This window comes from Ranitomeya imitator, chromosome 6, assembly GCF_032444005.1.
Source record: "Ranitomeya imitator isolate aRanImi1 chromosome 6, aRanImi1.pri, whole genome shotgun sequence".
Classification (NCBI taxonomy): Eukaryota; Metazoa; Chordata; class Amphibia; order Anura; family Dendrobatidae; genus Ranitomeya; species Ranitomeya imitator.
In genome coordinates, this window is record NC_091287.1 from 88488055 (window position 1) to 88511531 (window position 23477).

Consider the following 23477-nt stretch of genomic DNA (forward strand, 5'->3'; position numbering starts at 1 on the left):
TCAAGACAAAAAAGTGACGCAAAGTACAGATAAAATTACTGTAAGTATACAGTGAACTGTAAAACAAAAGGTGGAGATGCATAATTACAAAATCAGAAAGTCAATGTTCTGCCGCATCATTAATGATTAAAATATACTTTCCTAGTTCAGCCGTCAACATAAACACACAAGACTTACAAACATAAAAGCATAATACAGCAAGATAGAGAATTCTCTTTGATATTATCTTGGCTAATGAGCTTGCGTGTGACTGAAGCAACAAATTACCATACCGTTTTTAAGATTGCCTGGATTTACTGAGAGATTATTTTATTTTAGGTGAGCATGAACGTCAAGGGAGCGGAGAACAAAGACTTCTCACTTCAACAAACATCCGTTCGGTGCTAAATAATGATATCATTAAATTACATTAAGCCCTATATATTATTCCTCCAAGGCGACATGACATTTATATGAATGGACAGAGTTATGGCTCCTATTGCATAAAATCCAGCTCTAAATTTACATACAAATTTCTGCAAATTAATCAGGACTTGAATGCTAAGTCTGCAGCTATTTAATTTGTTTCAGTATGGGCAGGTGCGTGCAAACGTGTATTTGCTCATCCGAGAGAAGCGGGTCAATTATGTAAATCACACGCTGATCAAATTCTTATCTGTGTGATCACCGTGTGCTCCAGTTTGCTCAGATGAGGAAAAAATGGAGGGGAAAAAAATATATATCTTCTCTTTTCGGTCACACCATAGAGATCAGATGGCACTCAGATGTGTCAACTGAGTCAAATCCGATTGTTTCCAAGGACTCATTGACTTGCATGGCCAAGTACGATCCAAATATCAGGTCAAACTCGGGCATGCAGCGATTTTTTCCACAGACTGGTTTGGTCCAAGTAAAAAATATGTCATGTGCACAGTCCCACAGAATAATATTGGTCTGAGTGTGATAAAATGTTTTGGTTGGATCTCACTCAGACCGAAAATACAGCCATGTACACAAGCCCTATCTTTAAGATTTTCCTGCACCTCTGTAAGGTTATGTGCACATGATGCCTTAAAGACGCCAGTGTACCCACATAGGTTTCGAAGTAAAAAATGCCTTAGGAAAAACGCCGGCCGCATTTTTCCTGAAGAGTCACCTGTCATATTTGCAGAGTCTTTGCCATCAGCATTTTTCTATTACTTCATATATAAAATAGTGGCGACTTCTGAGAGGAAGCCGCATGAAGAATAGTCAGCATAAATTGGAAAACAAATGTTTTGCTCTGCGTTGCCGTAGAAGAAAGGATGAAGGATACCAAATCCAATTTTAGGCGGTTTATTCTTCCACGTGTTTCGAAGTCTACTACCTCTTCATCAGGACAAACCACAATCATGGTTTTTCTTGATGAAGAAGTTGTATACTTCAAAGCATGTTGACAAATAAACCGCCTAAAATTGGATTTGGTATCCTTCATCCTTCTACGACAGCGTACCCCATTTTCTAGTTTATGCTTTTATTTCCTCGTGGGTCTGCAGCAGCCTTAGCAGTGGCTGTGTGTGCACAACCCATCAAGGTGAGCGCATTTGTGGATATCCTCTCACACGGTTACCCAGATGAGACCATATTTGCGCTTTTTCTCCTCTACAATTTTCCTTGCAAGAATGGTCACGACACTTTTTAGCTGCATCATGGCTTTCGAAGTAGGAACCAGATAAAAAAAAAAGTTAGGAAAGATGGAACGTATGTACAGAAAGTCGTTTTGGGATTGCTGTGAATACGTCCATAATTTTAATGTTTATTGAACGCTTTTTTAAGCAGATTCCAGGTGAAATCTACCTTAAAGAGACGGTGTGTCCATATAACATAAATGGGTTTTGTATACAAAAATAACAATAAAATAACAAAAATTAAACTTGCAAAAAATGGCTTTTAAAGGTTTGTTAACGGTAGCTGACCGGCGACACTAAATGACTGCCAGTCGGCTGTTTGGTGACTGGTGGTAGTTTAAAAGCCTGTTTACAGAGACTGACCCTGCTACAAGTGCAGACTGAAAGATCTATAATTAATTCAGTGAACACAAATATAATTGTCTTTGGCAGCCCAAGTCCTGTTTATACAAGATGATTTGCTGCCAAGAACGATGATCTTGTAAACAGACGAAAAGATCATTTCACCCAACAAACGAGCGTTGTACTGGGTGATCAGCAGCCAGTTTAGATAATTATGTAGTGAAAATGGACCTTTAGAGCTACACATCTTGAATTTCAGGCTTAAAACTAGATACAGTGTAAAAAAAACAGGCTATATCTTCAGAGGGTTTATGGACATTTTCAATGATTGACCTGCACAGACCAACAAGAAATGTTTTCAGTCCATTCCAGACCACGTGAGTAACCATAGTGCATGTTCCCTCATTTGTACTTCTGTATCTAAAGTGCATTGTGTGATGTAATTGGAGCGTGTAATTTAATAGTAGTCCGAATCCAAGTCCTGGCTCTGACAATGGTGCTTAAGAGTAGTCACAACGAGCTGTATAAAGACAAACCTTGTGCCAGCCTTTCAGAGGCCATTTTCGTTTCTTCAGCAAGAAACCCTCCTTTTTTTGCGGCTCCTGTGTACAGATTGTGCTTCCCCGGAGGCCTTCAACAATTTCCCAGCTGTCCTGTTGGGAGAAAATAGGAGTTAATAAACTGGTCCGTCCCATGAGTGACCTCAAATACTGATTTCATAATATGATCAATAACAATGTTCTGGTTTAAAAGCTGCATTACAATTCGAGCAAAAGTTAAACCAAATTTCAATAAAGTGCCATCATGGGAGACAAGAATCAGACAAGTCAAGTAAGGATTTGAGGCAATTTTTTTTTAACGTATAAAAACTCTGTACCATTTCATTATTTATTGTGTGTTTTTTTTTGCATTGCACCAACATATTGCACACAAACTGTAATCACTCAAGTCAACCAACCAGTTACCAATGGGGTTCATCAACTACCGTAATTTCACCATGTCAGACACAAAACAGGCACAATTTTAATAATATGCTTTTTTTAATAAATATATTTTAATGGTTATGACAGATGATCTTATTTGATAATGTGATAAATAGATAATCGTAATAGACAAATGTAATTCACTTTATTTTCTAACTATGTTGGTCTTTTCTTTTTTACATTGGCCATGAAAGCTTATGCAACTTTAAGATTGACGACTTGTGGAATCATCTCTGCTAGTTGCACATTTTTCAAAAACTCTTCAATAAATGAAGATAGCAATGTGAAAATAGATCCAATTTTTTAAGTGGCAAGATCTAAATCAGGGGTCGGATTTAAAGCTGCTGCAGAAATGTGCTAATATGAGCAGCAGAATTGCTGGCAGGAGCGGTCTGTGATTTCCCTGAGCCGGCAATGGGCAGAAAAGCCAGGTAGTTAACAACTACTTGCCTGTCAGTTCTTAGCCCCATAAAAATAAAATATACAATTCAGATGTCTAAATGTCATGTAATGTTCAAGTTTCAAATTAAAAAAAAAAGTATTTTTTTTTCTCTTTTCCCCCAGAAATTGTGCCATTTTTACTTTTGGCTTATGTCTGGTGTTATAGCTCATCTTAGGCCCCTTTCATACATCAATTTTTTGCCGTCAGTGACAATCCGTTGGCTCAACGTATCCGTCGCAGATTGTGAAAAACTGATATGACTGACTTTTTTTTTCGACGGATCCGACTAGCGGATCTGGCTAAATAAATCGGAGCATGCTCAGTTAAAAAAACAAAAACGGAATCCGTCTCCGGATTCCATCATTTGATGGATCTGGCGCCCATAGGCTTCCATTAGAGCAAACGACGGATGGTGACGGATCCGTCGCTGTCCGTTATATTCGACATACACAAAAACATTACTTTTCCCGTTGACAACCAATTTTCAACGGATCTGGCGAATGACGGATGAAACGTGAGGCCATCCGTCACAATCAGTCGCTAATACAAGTCTATGAGAAAAAAAACAGATCCGGCGGCATCAGTCGCTGGATTTGTTTTTTTCAAAATTCGACGGATTGCGACTGATAGCAAAAAACTGATGTGTGAAAGGGGCCTTAATTCACTTGACTGGGTGGAATGAAAAATTATTGACTTTTTTATCCAACTGACTACAGAACTCTGGAATTAAGCAGGCAGTGACTGACTTTTCAACTGTAATTTGGACGAGAGATGTTTTGTTCAAAGAAAGTTGATTTTTCTAGGAGTGATCTTTGGTTGAAAGAATATTCCCAAAAAGATTGTATGTCTCATGACCAACTGCCGTGAACACCTATGGGTAGTTTCATTGATGGCTTCAATGACTAATGTGCAACATAGACTAAAAGGTGTATGGCTGCATAAGAATTAAGATCTTTCGTTAAACAATCTTAATCAGCAACATACTTTAACCTAATTTGTACAAGGGGCTTAGAGGGAACTTGTCAGGTCCAGAAACAGCATTTTCCTTCTGATATACAGTGGGGAAAATAAGTATTTGATACACTGCTGATTTTGCAAGTTTTCCAACCAACAAAGAATGGAGAGGTCTGTAATTTTTATCGTGGGTACACTTCAACTGTGAGAGACAGAATCAATAAATAAAAAACACACAAAAAAAAACAATTGTATGATTTTTAAATAATTAAATTGCATGAAATAAGAATTTGATCACTTACCAACCAGCAAGAATTCTGGCTCTCACAGACCAGGTATTTTTTTTTCTTTAAGAAGCCATCCCATCCTGCACTCATTACCTGTATTAATTGCACCTATTTGAATTTGTTACCTGTATAAAAGACACCTGTACACATGCTCAATCACATTCCAACCTTTCCACAATGGCCAATACCAAAGAGCTGTCTAAGGACACCAGGGACAAAATTGTAGACCTGCACAAAGCTGGGAAAGCTGGGATCGGATACAGGATAACTGGCAAACAGCTTGGTGAGAAGGCAACAACAATTGTTGGCACAATTATTCGAAAATGTAAGAAACACAAGATGACTGTCAATCTTCCTCAGTCTGGGCTCCATGCAGGATCTCGCCTTGTGGGATGATTCTAAGAAAGGCCATCAATTATTCCAGAACTACATGGGAGGACCTGGTCAATGACCTGAAGAGAGCTGGGACCACAGTCTCAAACATTACCGTTAGTAACACCACGCAGTCATGGATTAAATTCCTGCAGGGCACGCAAGGTCCCCCTGCTCACGCCAGCACATGTCCAGGCTCATTTGAAGTTCGTCAATGGCCAGCTGGATCATCCACTGGAAGCATGGGAAAAGGTCATGTGGTCAGATGAGACCAAAATAGAACTTCTTGGCATCAACTCCACTCGCCATGTTTAGAGAAAGAAGAGGAGTACAACCCCAAGAACACCGTCCCAATCGTGAAGTATAGTGGGGGAAGCATCATACTTTGGGGGTGCTTTCTGCAAAGGGAACAGGACAACTGCATCGTATTAAAGGGAGGATGGATGGGGTCATATATTGCAAGATTTTGACAAACAACCTCCTTTCCCCAGTAAGAGCATTGAAGATGGGTCATGACTAGTTCTTCAAGCATGACAATGACCTGAAGTACGCAGCCAGGGCAACAAAGGAGTGGCATTTCAAGGTCCTGGGGTAGCCTGGCCAATCTCCAAACCTGAACTAAATAGAAAACTTTGGAGGGAGCTGAAACTCAATGTTGCCCAGACAAAGCCCTAAAAGATCAGGAGAAGATCTGTATGGAGGAGTAGGCCAAAATCCCTACTGCAGTGTGTGCAAACTTGGTCAAGAACTACAGGAAACGTCTGACCTCTGTAATTGCAAGCAAAGGCTTCAGTACCAAATATTAAGTTTCGCTATTCCATTGCATCAAATACTTATTTCATACAATAAAATACAAATTAAGTATGTGAAAATCATACAATGTGATTTTCTGTATTTTCTTTTTGATTCGGTCTCTCACAGTTGAAGTGCACCTACGATAAAAATTACAGAACTCTCCGTTCTTTGTAGGTGGAAAAACTTGCAAAATTGGCAGTGTATCAAATACTTATTTTTCCCACTGTACGCTCCGATACATTAAAGGGAATCTGTCACCCCCAAAATCGAAGGTGAGCTAAGCCCACCAGGCCTCGGACTGGACCGCGACGCCCATCGTACCGGGACCTCCCCTGGGTGAGTATAATCTAACCTCTTTTTCTCATCTTTCAGGTTACATCGGGGGCTTATCTACAGCATTCCAGGATGCTGTAGATAAGCCCCTGATGCTGGTGGGCTTAGCTCATCTTCGATTTTGGGGGTGACAGGTTCATTTTAAAATGGGTTTGAACAACACTGGTCTTTATGAGGGGTCATGTTGAGTCGATGCCTCTTAATGAATCAGGGGTATCTAACAAGTGGTGAGCACATTAAGACTTACAAAAAGAAAAATGGGAGGATGCAAGAATTTGGGCACTCTGCATGGTTAGTACCTAGTGCCACTCCCTTTTGAAAGTTTCACAACTTGTAACCACTCTTTGTAGCCAGCCAGGAGTCTTAATTCTTGATTGAGGGACTTTCATTCATTCTTCCTTGGAAAATTCTTCCAGCTTTGTGAAATTCCTGGGTTGTCTTGTATGCACTGCTATTTTGAGATCTAACCACAGATTTTCAATGATGTTCAGATCAGGCGACTGTGAGGGCTATTGTAAAACCTTCAGCTTGCTCCTTTTCACGTGTGTTTAGGATCATTGTTCATTTTAAAAGCCATCCTCTTTTCAACTTCAGCTTTTTTTACAAATGGTGCTATCTTTGCAACAAGAATTTGTTGAAATTTCATTTAACCCCTTCATGACCCAGCCTATTTTGACCTTAAAGACCTTGCCGTTTTTTGCAATTCTGACCAGTGTCCCTTTATGAGGTAATAACTCAGGAACGCTTCAACGGATCCTAGCGGTTCTGAGATTGTTTTTTCGTGACATATTGGGCTTTATGTTAGTGGTAAATTTAGGTCAATAAATTCTGCGTTTATTTGTGATAAAAACGGAAATTTGGCGAAACTTTTGAAAATTTCGCAATTTTCACATTTTGAATTTTTATTCTGTTAAACCAGAGAGATATGTGACACAAAATAGTTAATAAATAACATTTCCCACATGTTTACTTTACATCAGCACAATTTTGGAAACAAATTTTTTTTTTGTTAGGAAGTTATAAGGGTTAAAATTTGACCAGCGATTTGTCATTTTTACAACGAAATTTACAAAACCATTTTTTTTAGGGACCACCTCACATTTGAAGTCAGTTTGAGGGGTCTATATGGCTGAAAATACCCAAAAGTGACACCATTCTAAAAACTGCACCCCTCAAGGTACTCAAAACCACATTCAAGAAGTTTATTAACCCTTCAGGTGCTTCACAGCAGCAGAAGCAACATGGAAGGAAAAAATGAACATTTAACTTTTTAGTCACAAAAATTATCTTTTAGCAACAATTTTTTTATTTTCCCAATGGTAAAAGGAGAAACTGAACCACGAAAGTTGTTGTCCAATTTGTCCTGAGTACGCTGATACCTCATATGTGGGGGTAAACCACTGTTTGGGCGCACGGCAGGGCTTGGAAGGGAAGGAGCGCCATTTGACTTTTTGAATCAAAAATTGGCTCCACTCTTTAGCGGACACCATGTCACGTTTGGAGAGCCCCCGTGTGCCTAAAAATTGGAGCTCCCCCACAAGTGACCCCATTTTGGAAACTAGACGCCTCAAGGAACTTATCTAGATGCATAGTGAGCACTTTGAACCCCCAGGTGCTTCACAAATTAATCCGTAAAAATGAAAAAGTACTTTTTTTTCACAAAAAAATTCTTTTAGCCTCAATTTTTTCATTTTCACATGGGCAACAGGATAAAATGGATCCTAAAATGTGTTGGGCAATTTCTCCTGAGTACACCAATACCTCACATGTGGGGGTAAACCACTGTTTGGGCACATGGTAAGGCTCGGAAGGGAAGGAGCGCCATTTGATTTTTTGAATGAAAAATTATTTCCATCGTTAGCGGACACCATGTCGCGTTTGGAGAGCTCCTGTGTGCCTAAACATTGGCGCTCCCCCACAAGTGACCCCATTTTGGAAACTAGACCCCCCAAGGAACTTATTTAGATGCCTAGTGAGCACTTTAAACTCTCAGGTGCTTCACAAATTGATCTGTAAAAATGAAAAAGTACTTTTTTTTTCACAAAAAAATTCTTTTCGCCTCAATTTTTTCATTTTCACATGGGCAGTAGGGTAAAATGGATCATAAAATTTGTTGGGCAATTTCTCCCGAGTACGTCGATACCTCATATGTGGGGGTAAACCACTGTTTGGGCACTCGGCAGGGCTCGGAAGGGAAGGCGCGCCATTTGACTTTTTGAATGGAAAATTAGCTCCAATTGTTAGCGGACACCATGTCGCGTTTGGAGAGCCCCTGTGTGCCTAAACATTGGAGCTCCCCCACAAGTGACCCCATTTTGGAAACTAGACCCCCCAAGGAACTTATCTAGATGCATATTGAGCACTTTAAACCCCCAGGTGCTTCACAGAAGTTTATAACGCAGAGCCATGAAAATAAAAAATAATTTTTCTTTCCTCAAAAATGATTTTTTAGCCTGGAATTTCCTATTTTGCCAAGGATAATAGGAGAAATTGGACCCCAAATATTGTTGTCCTGTTTGTCCTGAGTACGCAGATACCCAATATGTGGGGGTAAACCACTGTTTGGGCGCACGGCAGGGCTCGGAAGGGATGGCACGCCATTTGGCTTTTTAAATGGAAAATTAGCTCCAATCATTAGCGGACACCATGTCACGTTTGGAGAGCCCCTGTGTGCCTAAACATTGGAGATCCCCCAGAAATGACACCATTTTGGAAACTAGACCCCCAAAGGAACTAATCTAGATGTGTGGTGAGGACTTTGAACCCCCAAGTGCTTCACAGAAGTTTATAACGCAGAGCCATGAAAAAAAAAAAAAAATATTTTCTCAAAAATGATCTTTTAGCCTGCAATTTTTTTAATTTTCCCAAGGGTAACAGGAGAAATTTGACCCCAAAAGTTGTTGTCCAGTTTCTCCTGAGTACGATGATACCCCATATGTGGGGGTAAATCACTGTTTGGGCACATTACGGGGCTCGGAAGTGAAGTAGTGACGTTTTGAAATGCAGACTTTGATGGAATGCTCTGTGGGCGTCACGTTGCGTTTGCAGAGCCCCTGATGTGGCTTAACAGTAGAAACCCCCCACAAGTGACCCCATTTTGGAAACTAGACCCCGAAAGGAACTTATCTAGATGTGTGGTGAGCACTTTGAACCCCCAAGTGCTTCATAGAAGTTTATAATGCAGAGCCGTGAAAATAATAAATACGTTTTCTTTCCTCAAAAATAATTATTTAGCCCAGAATTTTTTATTTTCCCAAGGGTTACAGAAGAAACTGGACCCCAAAAGTTGTTGTCCAGTTTCTCCTGAGTACGCTGATACCCCATATGTGGGGGTAAACCACTGTTTGGGCACATGCCGAGGCTCGGAAGTGAAGTAGTGACGTTTTGAAATGCAGACTTTGATGGAATGCTCTGTGGGCGTCACGTTGCGTTTGCAGAGCCCCTGATGTGGCTTAACAGTAGAAACCCCCCACAAGTGACCGCATTTTGGAAACTAGACCCCGAAAGGAACTTATCTAGATGTGTGGTGAGCACTTTGAATCCCCAAGCGCTTCATAGAAGTTTATAATGCAGAGCCGTGAAAATAATAAATACGTTTTCTTTCCTCAAAAATAATTATTTAGCCCAGAATTTTTTAATTTTCCCAAGGGTAACAGGAGAAATTTGACCCCAATATTTGTTGTCCAGTTTCTCCTGAGTACGGTGATACCCCATATGTGGGGGTAAACTACTGTTTGGGCACATGCCGGGGCTTGGAATTGAAGTAGTGACGTTTTGAAATGCAGACTTTGATGGAATGCTCTGCGGGCGTCACGTTGCGTTTGCAGAGCCCCTGATGTGCCTAAACAGTAGAAACCCCCCACAAGTGACCCCATTTTGGAAACTAGACCCCGAAAGGAACTTATCTAGATGTGTGGTGAGCACTTTGAACCCCCAAGTGCTTCATAGAAGTTTATAATGCAGAGCCGTGAAAATAATAAATACGTTTTCTTTCCTCAAAAATAATTATTTAGCCCAGAATTTTTTATTTTCCCAAGGGTTACAGGAGAAATTGGACCCCAAAAGTTGTTGTCCAGTTTCTCCTGAGTACGCTGATACCCCATGAGTGGGGGTAAACCACTGTTTGGGCACACGTCGGGGCTCAGAAGGGAAGTAGTGACTTTTGAAATGCAGACTTTGATGGAATGGTCTGCGGGTGTCACGTTGCGTTTGCAGAGCCCCTGGTGTGCCTAAACAGTAGAAACCCCCACAAGTGACCCCATTTTAGAAATTAGACCCCCAAGGAACTTATCTAGATATGTGGTGAGCACTTTGAACCCCCAAGTGCTTCACAGACGTTTACAACGCAGAGCCGTGAAAATAAAAAATCATTTTTCTTTCCTCAAAAATTATGTTTTAGCAAGCATTTTTTTTGATTCACAAGGGTAACAGGAGAAATTGGACCCCAGTAATTGTTGCGCAGTTTGTCCTGAGTATGCTGGTACCCCATATGTGGGGGTAAACCACTGTTTGGGCACACGTCAGGGCTCGGAAGTGAGGGAGCACCATTTGACTTTTTGAATACGAGATTGGCTGGAATCAATGGTGGCGCCATGTTGCGTTTGGAGACCCCTGATGTGCCTAAACAGTGGTAACCCCTCAATTCTACCTCCAACACTAACCCCAACACACCCCTAACCCTAATCCCAACTGTAGCCATAACCCTAAACACAACCCTAACCGCAACACACCCCTAACCACAACCCTAACCCCAACACACCCCTAACCATAACCACAACCCTAATTCCAACCCTAACCCTAAGGCTATGTGCCCACGTTGCGGATTCGTGTGAGATATTTTCGCACCATTTTTGAAAAATCCGCGGGTAAAAGGCACTGCGTTTTACCTGCGGATTTTCCGCGGATTTCCAGTGTTTTTTGTGCGGATTTCACCTGCGGATTCCTATTGAGGAACAGGTGTAAAACGCTGCGGAATCCGCACAAAGAATTGACATGCTGCAGAAAATACAACGCAGCGTTTCCGCGCGGTATTTTCCGCACCATGGGCACAGCGGATTTGGTTTTTCATATGTTTACATGGTACTGTAAACCTGATTGAACACTGCTGCGGATCCGCAGCCAAATCCGCACCGTGTGCACATAGCCTAATTCTAAAGGTATGTGCACACGCTGCGGAAAACGCTGCGGATCCGCAGCAGTTTCCCATGAGTTTACAGTTCAATGTAAACCTACGGGAAACAAAAATCGCTGTACACATGCTGCGGAAAAACTGCACGGAAACGCAGCGGTTTACATTCCGCAGCATGTCACTTCTTTGTGCGGATTCCGCAGCGGTTTTACAACTGCTCAAATAGAAAATCGCAGTTGTAAAACCGCAGTGAAATGCGCAGAAAAACCGCGGTAAATCCGCCATAAATCCGCAGCGGTTTAGCACTGCGGATTTATCAAATCCGCAGCGGAAAAATCCGCAGAGGACCAGAATACGTGTGCACATACCGAAACCCTAACCCTAGCCCTAACCCTAACCCTACCCCTAGCCCTAACCCTACCCCTAACCCTACCCCTACCCCTACCCCTAACCCTATTCTAACATTAGTGGAAAAAAAAAAATTTCTTTATTTTTTTATTGTCCCTACCTATGGGGGTGACAAAGGGGGGGGGGGGGGGGTCATTTATTATTTTTTTTATTTTGATCACTGAGATATAATCTCTCTCAGTGATCAAAATGCACTTTGGAACGAATCTGCCGGCCGGCAGATTCGGCGGGCGCACTGCGCATGCGCCCGCCATTTTGGAAGATGGCGGCGCCCAGGGAGAAGACGGACGGGACCCCGGCTGCATCGGTAAGTATGATGGGGTGGGGGGGGACCACGGGGGGGGGATCGGAGCACGGGGGGGGAATCGGAGTGCGGGAGGGGTGGAACGGAGCACGGGGGGCGTGGAACGGAGCACGGGGGGGCTGGAATGGAGCACGGGGGGGTGGAACGGAGCACCGGGGGGGGTGGATCGGAGTGCAGGGGGGGGTGATTGGAGCACGGGGGGTGATTGGAGCACGGGGGGAGCGGACAAGAGCACGGGGGGGAGCGGAGCACTGGACGGAGGGGAGCCGGAGCAGTGTACCGGCCAGATCGGAGGGCTGGGGGGGCGATCGGTGGGGTGGGGTGGGGGCACACTAGTATTTCCAGCCATGGCCGATGATATTTCAGCATCGGCCATGGCTGGATTGTAATATTTCACCCGTTATAATGGGTGAAATATTACAAATCGCTCTGATTGGCAGTTTCACTTTCAACAGCCAATCAGAGCGATCGTAGCCACGAGGGGGTGAAGCCACCCCCCCTGGGCTAAACTACCACTCCCCCTGTCCCTGCAGATCGGGTGAAATGGGAGTTAACCCTTTCACCCGATCTGCAGGGACGCGATCTTTCCATGACGCCGCATAGGCGTCATGGGTCGGAATGGCACCGACTTTCATGACGCCTACGTGGCGTCATGGGTCGGGAAGGGGTTAATTCATTCTTCCCACTACTCATGAAATGTTCCCAGTGCCATTGGCTGCAACACAACCCCAAAGCATGATTGATCCATCCCCATGCTTAGTGGTTGGTGAGATGTTCTTTTCCTGAAATTATGTGCCCTTTTTTCTCCATACATACCTTTGATCATTGTTGTCAAAAGGTGCTATTTTAACCTCATTGATCTGCAAGACTTGCTGCCAAAATGCATCTAGCTTGTTTAGATGTGCAAAGAAATTGAATTTTACGGTGAGGAAGCAGGAGAGATTTCTTCTGATGACTCTTTCATGAAGTCCATATTTGTACAGGTGACTCTGAACAGCAGAACAATGTAGCACAACGGCAGAGTCTGCCGTTCTGAGGTTGAAGTTATTTAAGCACACAAATCTCCAATGGTGCCCAAGGGTTGCAACTATCAGCATTAGCAAACCCAGTTATCAAGAATAGAGGGGTGCCCTACCCTATTTTTTAATTATTTAATTAAATAATTTTAAAAAAGTCATGGAGTCCCCCCATTTTTGACTACCAGCCAAGCTAAAGCAGACAGCTGGGGACTGGAATTCTCAGGCTGGTTAGGGGCCATGGATATTGGCCCCCCAGTCTAAAAAAATTGCAGCCCGCAGCTGCCCAGAAAATTAAATGAAACAATTCTGGCTCTTTGCCCGACTCTTCCCACTTGCCCTGTGGCAAGTGGGGGTTCATACTTCTGGGGTCGATGTCACTATTGTATTGTCTGGTGACATCAAGCCCACGAGTTAAGGTACCTTCACACATAACGATATTGTTAACGATATCGTTGCTTTTTGTGACGTAGCAACGATATCCTTAATAAAATCGTTATGTGTGACAGCGACCAACGATCAGGCCCCTGCTGGGAGATCGTTGGTCGCTGAACAAAGTCCAGAACTTTATTTCGTCGCTGGATCTCCCGTGGACATCGCTGGATCGGCGTGTGTGACACCGATCCAGCGATGTCTTCACTGGTAACCAGGGTAAACATCGGGTAACTAAGCGCAGGGCCGCGCTTAGTAACCCGATGTTTACCCTGGTTACCATCCTAAAAGTAAAAAAAAACAAACAGTACATACTTACCTACCGCTGTCTGTCCTCCAGCGCTGTGCTCTGCACTCCTCCTGTACTGGCTGTGAGCGTCGGTCAGCCGGAAAGCAGAGCGGTGACGTCACTGCTCTGCTTTCCGGCCGCTGTGCTCACAGCCAGTACAGGAGGAGTGCAGAGCACAGCGCTGGAGGACAGACAGCGGTAGGTAAGTATGTACTGTTTGTTTTTTTTACTTTTAGGATGGTAACCAGGGTAAACATCGGGTTACTAAGCGCGGCCCTGCGCTTAGTTACCCGATGTTTACCCTGGTTACCGGCATCGTTGGTCGCTGGAGAGCGGTCTGTGTGACAGCTCTCCAGCGACCAAACAGCGACGCTGCAGCGATCCGGATCGTTGTCGGTATCGCTGCAGCGTCGCTTAATGTGAAGGGGCCTTAAGTAATGGAGAGGCATCTAGAAGATGCAGTTCAATCATGCAGTTAAATCCGCATATGTTCATTGAACAATGAGGATTTAACGCATCCAAATAATACTGTGGAAATTTCTGTTGCAGAGACTAGTATCTCTGCAACAGAAATTGACGTACTGCAGCTCGTAAAACCGCACCACAGCTGATTTTAGGCAGCGTCAAATAGAAGCACAGTGGGCATAGGATTTTCATAAATCCCATCCACTGTGCTTGTATTGTAGAACGCAGCGCAGGTGAGCTGCATCCAAAACGCTGCTATTCCTGATTGCGGTAACCAACCCAGAGACTGCACAATTACCAACTGGAAGAGTCCAGATTTCTTTTTTCATACTCAGCAGTAGAGAGGAAGCTCATTCTGCAACTAGTTATTCTCAGAGTCATGTTGCTAGCTGAAAGTATGAAATAGCTGATCTTCCAAGAGACATTTAGAATATTTGAAGATAAGTTTTTCGGTAATAACATACAACCCTTAAAACCTGCAAATACATTTTGAGCAGAACAGAATGAATATAATAACCAATGCAAAGACTGCAGTAAATGTCAAAGATGAAATAAAAGTTTGACAGACCGTAACAAAAAAAAACCCCTAGAAATCCTAAAAATCAAAGAGGCTGGAAAAAGTAGTTTATATCTCAATGCATCCAGGAGCCTGAAATGGGAGGTTCATTGCGCGCCGAAAGGTAAAAAAAGGACCAATATGATCGAAGAACGATAAATGAATGTGTGGAGAGGAGGTCAAATCCAGAAATCTGTAAAGACGACTGGCTTGAGATAAAAAAAGAAAATTTTTTAGAAATGTTTAAAGCTCAACCAGGAAGCAATTCTGGAGATATGAAAAATCATTTTACAAAGTCAAGGAAAAGGAAAAAATAAAAAAGGCTCCTGTTGCATTTATTTTTACATGATATTATAGAACATAAAACTCTGAACATTTATAATGTGTTAACCATTTCTCTGGTTTGTGTGGTTGACTAATAAATGGTGATCATCCTGCAGTGAGGATATGCCGTGCATGCCATCATGATTGCTACAATCAGTCCTAGACCTTAGAGGTGATCCTTGCATGTAAGGCACAAAACATGAGTGACTGGTTGTAGTGATCACAATCACACACACGGCACATAATCACTGCAGGAAATTGAAAGACTAGACGGGACTACCAGGGCAGTAGCATTGGAATGGTTGGGAAATAAACGGGCAAGATTATGGAAATACCGTAATTACCGTATTTATTTTGGCAATGTTCCCTGCTCCTGGAAAGGTTTTTTGGACAACCGCTTTAAACGAAACCTGTCATGAGATTCACAGTGCCCAAACTATGGGTAGCATGTATCAGAGCCTGACTAAGCAATTATAGCCAGGTATTTTTTACTTGGATGCTGGAGTTAACATACTTTGAACAACCAGCTGAGACTAGAGGGAGAGACCCAACTAGTCCAATGTGTTCTCCAGCCGGTGATCACCGTCTCACTCCAGTTGATGGACAGATCTCTTTACAATACCTCATTACAACCACACAGCCATGCAGCCTGTGATTCAAGTTGCAAGACTTTAATGAGAGGTTACCTTTAAATGCTTAACTAGGAGCTGATCTGCAGTACCAAGCAGCAGCCACTTAACAGTGTGATGGAGCAGTGGTGCTTAACCCGGAAATGGGAACAGCTGATTGGTAGGGGTGTTGGACCACCATTGATCTGATATTGATGACCTATACGAAGGAGAAGTCATCAATATCCTAGTAATGGAAAATCCCTTTAAACTTTTAGGACTAACCATGTCATATGAGCTGACAGTGTGTACAGTTGTGTATGCCACAAGTAAGAAGACTTAACAGCAAATGTACATTTTAAGAGATTTGCAAACATGTGGCTTTAATAGTTTCAGAAATATTATTGGACAAATCCTAAAAAGTATTTTGAACCTTTTGATTTCATTATGGCCAAGATTATAAACGGTCAGTGCAAAGTTATTAGTTTTGTAATGTGTCTTTACCCCATCTCTGTTAGGCTACGTTCACACTAGCGTTATGCTAGTTTGCGTCGAGCGACGCAGCGGCGATGCATGCGTCATGCGCCCCTATATTTAACATGGGGGCCGCATGCGTTTTTGTTTGTTGCGTTGTGCGACGCATGCGTCTTTTTTGCCGCAAGTGTCGGACCAAGAAAACGCAACAAGTTGCATTTTTCTTGCGTCCGAATTTCGGCAAAAAACGACGCATGCGTCGCAAAACGCAGCATTTTTGCGTGCGTTTTGGTGCGTTTTTGCGTGCGTTGTGTCGCCGACGCAGCGGCGCACAACGCTAATGTGAACGTAGCCTTACAGAGTAATAACTAAATTTTTGGGAGATATTGGGAACCTCCACTGATCAACTCCAAATTAAAAAGCCTAAGACATAAAAAATCTTCTGAAAGTTTAGTTACTCTTTAATGAGCTTACACTTTAAGTATTACACGTAATGCAACTTCCATTTAGGAGTTAGGAACATAAATGAACCTTTTTTAACTGAACCTTGTCACTTAGGAATTAATGAATGCTTTCCTACAAAAGAGTCAGATGGCCAGAATTTTGCCTGCCTACAGTCACCGCTGGAGGGAGCACATTACAACATTTCCAGTTGTGCTCAAAAGTTTACATACCCCCGCAGAATTTTTGCTTTCTTGGCCTTTTTTCAGCGAATATGAATGATAACACTAAAACTTTTTCTCCACTCATGGTTAATGGTTGGGTGAAACCATTTATTGTCAAACTACTGTGTTTTTCTCTTTTTAAATCATAATGACAACCCAAAATATCCAAACGACCCTGATCGAAAGTTCTCATACCCTGGTGATATTGAACTGATAACATGCACAGGAGTTGACACAAATGGGTTTGAATGGCTACTAAAGGTAACATCCTCAAGTGTGACCCGTTTGCTTGTAATCATTGTGTGTGCATAAAAGCTGAGTGAATTTCTAGGATCCAGACAGACTCTTGCATCTTTCATGCAGCCACTGACGTTTCTGGATTGTGAGTCATGGGGAAAGCAAAAGAATTGTCAACGGATCTACAGGAAAAAGTTATTTGCACTATATAAAACAGAAAAAGGATAAAAAAAGATATCCAAGGTCTTGATCATCGGAGTAGGCACTGTTCAAACTGTGATTAACAAATGGAAAATCAGGGGTTCTGTAAAAACAAAACCATCAGCTGCAATCCTGGACTCTCTGAAAACTAGCGGAGTGGCTGTTTGAAGATGCACAATAAGGAGGCACTTGAAGAAAAATGGGCTGCATGTTTGAGTCGCCAAAAGAAAGCCATTACTGCGCAAATGCCACAAAGTATCTCGCCTACAATACACAAAATAGCACTGAGACAAGCCTCAAAACTTCTGGAACAAGGTAATTTGGAGGTATGAGACCAAAACTGAACTTTTTGGCCACAACCATAAACGTTACATTTGGAGAGAGGTCAACAAGGCCTTTGACGAAAGGAACACCATTAATAATGTAAAGCACGGAGGTGGATCACTGAGGTTTTGGGGATGTGTGAGCTACAAAGGCACAGGAAACTTCGTCAAAGTTGAAGGAAAGATGAATGCAGCATGTTATCAGCAAATACTGGAAGCAAATTTGCACTCATCAGCCCAGAAGCTGTGCATGGGACGTACTTGGACGTTTCAACATGACAACGATCCAAAACACAAGGTTAAGTCGACTTGTCATTCGATACAGAACAAAGTAAAGGTTTTGGAGTGGCCATATCAGTCTCCTGACCTCAATATCATTGAGCCACTCTGGGGAGGTCTCATGCATGCAGCTCAAGCTAGACAGCCCGGGAATTTACAGGAACTGGAGCCTTTTAGCCAAGAACAGTGGGCACCTTTACCATCTGAGAAAATAAAGAACCTCATCCACAAAAGACTTCAAAATCTGTCATTGATGTTAGAGGGGGCATTACATGGAATTAAGAAATGGGGTATGTGAACCTTTGATCAGGGGTCATTTAAATGTTTTGGGTTGTCATTATGATTTAAAAAGAGAAAATACAGTAGTTTGACAATAAATGGCTTCACCCAACCACTAACCATGAGCAGAGATAAACTTTTTGTGTCATCATTAATATTCTCTGAAAAAAGGCCAAGAAAACAAAAATTCTGCCAGGTTATGTAAACTTTTGAGCACAACTGTATACAGCTCATATTGTATATAGTCAGCTCCATTGTTCCTTCAAGTAACAGCTGCAGGCATGCACAATATTGTCATTTTAACCACTGCATGAAAGGAAGGTTATCAGAAAAAAATATTAAATCTGATCTCTGGTTGCAGTGGGTGAGAGGGAGACTTTCTGGGAGACAGGTTTGATGTGTTTCTGTAGAGCGGAATGACTAGTAGAGCCATGCATCGTCGTTCTGCCTTGTTACCTGCCTAACACAGTGACCTTCCCCTTCATCGGCCGCTTTATTACTGTCTGAGATCCATGTAAATTAAAGGCATTGATTCTTTTGAATAATAACACGATTCCCAGGAGAACTTTGAAGAAAAACAAGGAAGCGTTTGGCAGTAGAGATTGGTGTGGGCAGCCGGGAATAAATGAGCAACCTATTGATCCTGGAGAGGGTTTCCTGGCCTTGACTAGCCCTCAGGAAGTAATGTACAATGCGTTGTCTGGAACTTCAGTGACAACCAAAGGACATACTGCTGGAATAAGAGAGAAGTACACAGGGGCCCAGAGAGCAATGTATCAGACTAGCGATATGGAAATATTGGCAGTGACGTAAATGAGAGCAAAAGCCAAGAACGGCCACTACACAGTATACACAGCTGAGGTGTTATTGTGCTGTACTACTGTGCACTTTAAGTAAGCGCAAGACATGGTAACAGCTAATTGGGGGGGTTAGGCTTTCAGTACAGACATATATGAAATTGATGATGCCAAAGGAGAAGTAAAATAGGACTCAAGGCGCGATACACAAACAATTGTGTAAAGGAGGGAAATATCACCACCAATGTGCACCAATAGGAAGTGTACTGGACAAATCGGAATATCACCTGAAAACACGGAGAAAAAAAAACGAAACAAAGTCCAAGATAAAGTATATATAACAATGTTTATTAAAATATATGGTAGAGTGGAACGGTGGAAAAAATACCATAAAAAGCAATACACCAGGGACATATATATATATAAATAAATTATATATATAACTACAGTGGAGGTTCAGCATATATGTGCATACCTGTGTATGTATGCCATATAGGTATAAGTAACAGATATACCAAATCAATATTATAAAGTGCATGTGCAAAATAGATAAAATGGTGGCAAAAAGACCTAATAGAGAGAATTACTGGGGGGCCAATAACCGTGGACCCTCTCTAGGCTATTAATATCTGCCCTCAGTCACTGGCTTTACCACTCTGGCGGAGAAAATTGCGCGGGACCCCACGCCAATTTTTTCCGTGATTTAACCCTTAAATTTAATAGCTACAGCGCCCAAATTTTGCACATACACACTAGTAACCTTAGTAGTGTGGAATATGCAAAAAAATGGGAATATGACATGGTTTACTGTATGTAAACCATGTCTCATATCATGTCGGGTTTAGGAAGGAGAAATGAAAAGCCGGCAATTGAATTACCGGCTTTTCTGCTATATCGAGCTGAAGTAAATATAAATATGTAGAGATTTCCCATTGACTTGCATTGGGTTTCGTGTTTCGGCCAATCCCCCGACCCTGACTTTTCAAGATAATCAGCCGATTTCACTTGACTCGACTTTTGAGAAAGTCGGGTTTTGCGAAACCCGACTCGATCTCAAAAAAGGAAAAGTCGCTCAACCCTACTGCTGACTGGTCAGGTCATTTATTTTAACTGTTTGTTGTCTTTGGAAACCTGAAGCAGTTAAAAGACGCCCTAAAGACTGAACATCTGAGCAGCAAGTTGTTTTTACATAGAAATGCAGATTTCCATTATTTTGAGTTACTTTCTGGATGCTTTTTCAGGGGTTCAGAATGGACCTTCCTTAAAACGACGTTGTGTGCACATACCCTAAACTCACACACTTTGGGGCTTTGTCTGTCAAAACAGACTTACTAAAAAATTTGGATTGTTATCCATGACAACCAACTAAAGAGCAGCTATCATTTTACGCAAGCATGAAAGGCAATGAAAGTGGAGCACTAAGGTATTTTTGATGGCATTCAGAACAATTTCATTAATTTCATCTCATGTACCAAAAAGTCAGCAAATAGTTTCCTACTCAGTAGGTCCATGTGGTACAGAATATTTCTCCCTGAAATTTGCTGTGCTGCTATTTCCCTTAATATCTTTAGATTATTATTTCTGAGAATGACAAAAATCTGGAATCCAAGATCAATATTTTTCCTCTCAAGACCTAATGATGACCATCAAAAGTTATCCCTCATTATCCATCTCATAATAGTGGAATCCAAATGAGACCCTCTTGTAGGGAGGGAAAGTTTTTTGTTTAGGCAGTTTTTTTTTTTTATAAATTAGGCTCAGTTTATTTTTTTTTATCTGGAAATTTGCTGATGGCAGGTCTGTTGCAGATAAACAGTTTCTTTTGGTCATTTTCTCATTATTTAATGTTTCAATCTATTTGACGAAAATCAAAAGTTAGCATTGCCAAAATCAATGATAAAGATATGATAACGATGTCACCACAAAAATTATTTTACACTGTCCACTGTTGCAAGTAAGAAAAAAAAAAATACTACGCCATATTACCTGTCCCTGTTTTACTAGTTTCTCAACAACTGATTAAACATACCATCATACTCAGTCATTTAGATTGCATTCTGAAAAAGTCACAGCTGTCCTAGAATCATAGAATGTTAGAGTTGGAAGAGACCTCCAGAGTCATCGTGTCAAACCCCCTGCTCAGTGCAGGATTCACTAAACCATCTCAGACAGATGTCTGTCCAGCCTCTGTTTGTAGACTTGCATTGAAGGAGAACTCACCACCTCTCGTGACAGCCTGTTCCATTCAATGATCACCCTCACTGTCAAAAAAGTTTTTCTAATATTTAATCTGTATCTTCTCCCTTTCAGTTTCATTCCATTGCTTCTTGTGTTACCATGTGCAACTGAGAATAAGTATGATCCCTGTACACTGACATCCCTTCTGATATTTGTAGACAGCTATTACAGTAAGTCTTCTTTTTTTTTTTTTTAAAGCTAAACATTCCCAGATCCTTTAACCTTTCATCATAGGACATAGTTTGCAGTCTGCTCACCATCCTGGTAGCTCTTCTCTGAACTTGCTCCAGTTTTTCAATGTATTTTTTTAAAATGTGATGCCCAGAACTGGAAACAGCATTCCAGATGAGGTCTGACCAAGGAGCAGAAGAGGGGATAATTACTTTACGTGATCTAGACTTTATGCTTTTCTTAATATATCTCATAACTGTGTTTGCCTTTTTGCTGCTGCATCACACTGTTTACTCATGTGCAGTCTGATCTTTTAGAATACCCAAATCTTTTTGAAACGTGCTGTTGCTTAGTTCTATTCCTCCCATTCTGTAAATGTACCGTAATTTTAATTTTTCTTGCCCAGATGTATAATCTTGCATCTCTCCCTAAAATAGTGTAGTAGTTAGTCGCTGCCCATTGTTCAAGCTGATCTAGATCCTTCTGAATCCTTTCTCTGTCTTCTCTAGTGTTCGCTATCCCTCCTAGCTTTGCATCAACAAATTTTATTACCGTAGTGTACCTTCACTTCCCATATCTAGATCAAGGACAGAACCTTGTGGTACCTTACTTGGAACACTCTTCCAATTGGATGCGCAACCATTTATTACCACTCTTTGAGTATGATCACTGAGCCAGTTATGAATTCACCTAACCGTAGCCTTGCCAATCCCATACTTGATAATTTTTTCAAATAAGGATAGTATGAAAAACTTTGCCAAATGCTTTGATGAAGACAAGATATACTATATCTACCTCATTTCCCTGATCCAATCAGTCTTTGATTCCATCATAGAAGGAAATTAGATTAGTCTGGCATGACTTGTTTGCTACAAACCCATGCTTGCTCAATCAATCAAAGAGATTGTCCAGGACTCCGACAGTAATGTCTTATACTTGCGATAAGCTATCGATATCAGGTCACTGGAAGTATTAATCCCTGTATCCCAACAAGGTTGTGGCATTCCCATATTTAGTAGCCACAACCATGTACATTGTATTGCTTGCACCTGGCATTATAGCTTTTTGCTGTTTTTTTCCTGTGAAAAACACAGTACTTTACATTCCCATAAAAGTGAATGAGATTTCTGAGATTGTAATTTTTTTTTCTTGAAGATATGAAGCAGTTTTGCAGCATTTTTCACCCATTTCAATGAATGGTGGAAAAAATGCATAAAAAAACACAGATTTTACACAGTGCGTTTTTGACAATACATCAGTATTTGCAGCAGATTTTTTTGCTGCAATTGCTAAAACGTATTAGCATTCATGTTGCGTTTTTGCCATGTTTTCTTGGACGTTTTTGTCGCGAAAAACACAGCAGTTTACGGTCCCAGAAAAGTGAATGAGATTTATGATATTGCTTGTTTTTTCCTAGCAGATATGAAGCAGTTTCAAGCCTACAGCACGTCAATTATTTCAATGCTTTTGCAGCGTTTTTCTCCCATTTTAATGAATCAGGAACAAAAAAAAAAAAACAGAAAAAAAAACTCCACAGATTTTACAGACTGATTTTCTTGCCAACACATCAGTGTCTGCAGTAGATTTTATTTGCTACAAATACTGAACATGTGCACACGTCCTAAGAGAGAGATAATGTGCTGGTAAAGGAATAATAAATAACTGGGAGGCTCCTTTTTAATATCAGGATGATACTACCTTTCTGACATTGAGATTCAACGTAAACACACGAGCCTCCTCAGGCCGAATAGATCTATTTAACAAAATATGCAGTGTGTATAGTGAAATCCGGGTACAATTCTGCGTTAATGTGATAAAAAGTATTTGACAATCCACATAACCAGAAGCTATTGGGTAACATTATACAAATCTGAACATAATGTCACTGATATTACTAGCTTTAATTATACAATGTTGTATTTGGAACATAGTGAATCCAGTCATCCCACGGATGACAACATATAGATTACACCACTAGATAAACACATCCCATGGGCCATGCCTGATTACACCAGTAACCTCTGCCTCAAGTAAAATAACAGAACACACAGGAAAGGTGACAGCAAAACAGAGTTATGTGCGGTGGAGCCGCTAGACCTGAGCGCCAACAATGACAGATTAGGGCCTGT

General features: G+C 41.5%; 1 protein-coding gene across 2 annotated transcripts in view; it reads right to left on the minus strand.

Annotated features, from left to right (window-relative positions):
• Positions 1–23477, minus strand: part of OSBPL3 (oxysterol binding protein like 3) — a 210007-nt gene that overhangs the window by 76598 nt on the left and 109932 nt on the right. For both annotated transcript variants that reach the window (XM_069729873.1, XM_069729874.1), the window contains one exon: positions 2525–2641. In XM_069729873.1, the coding sequence (XP_069585974.1) occupies positions 2525–2641 (117 nt within the window). The remainder of the gene's footprint in view (positions 1–2524; positions 2642–23477) is intronic.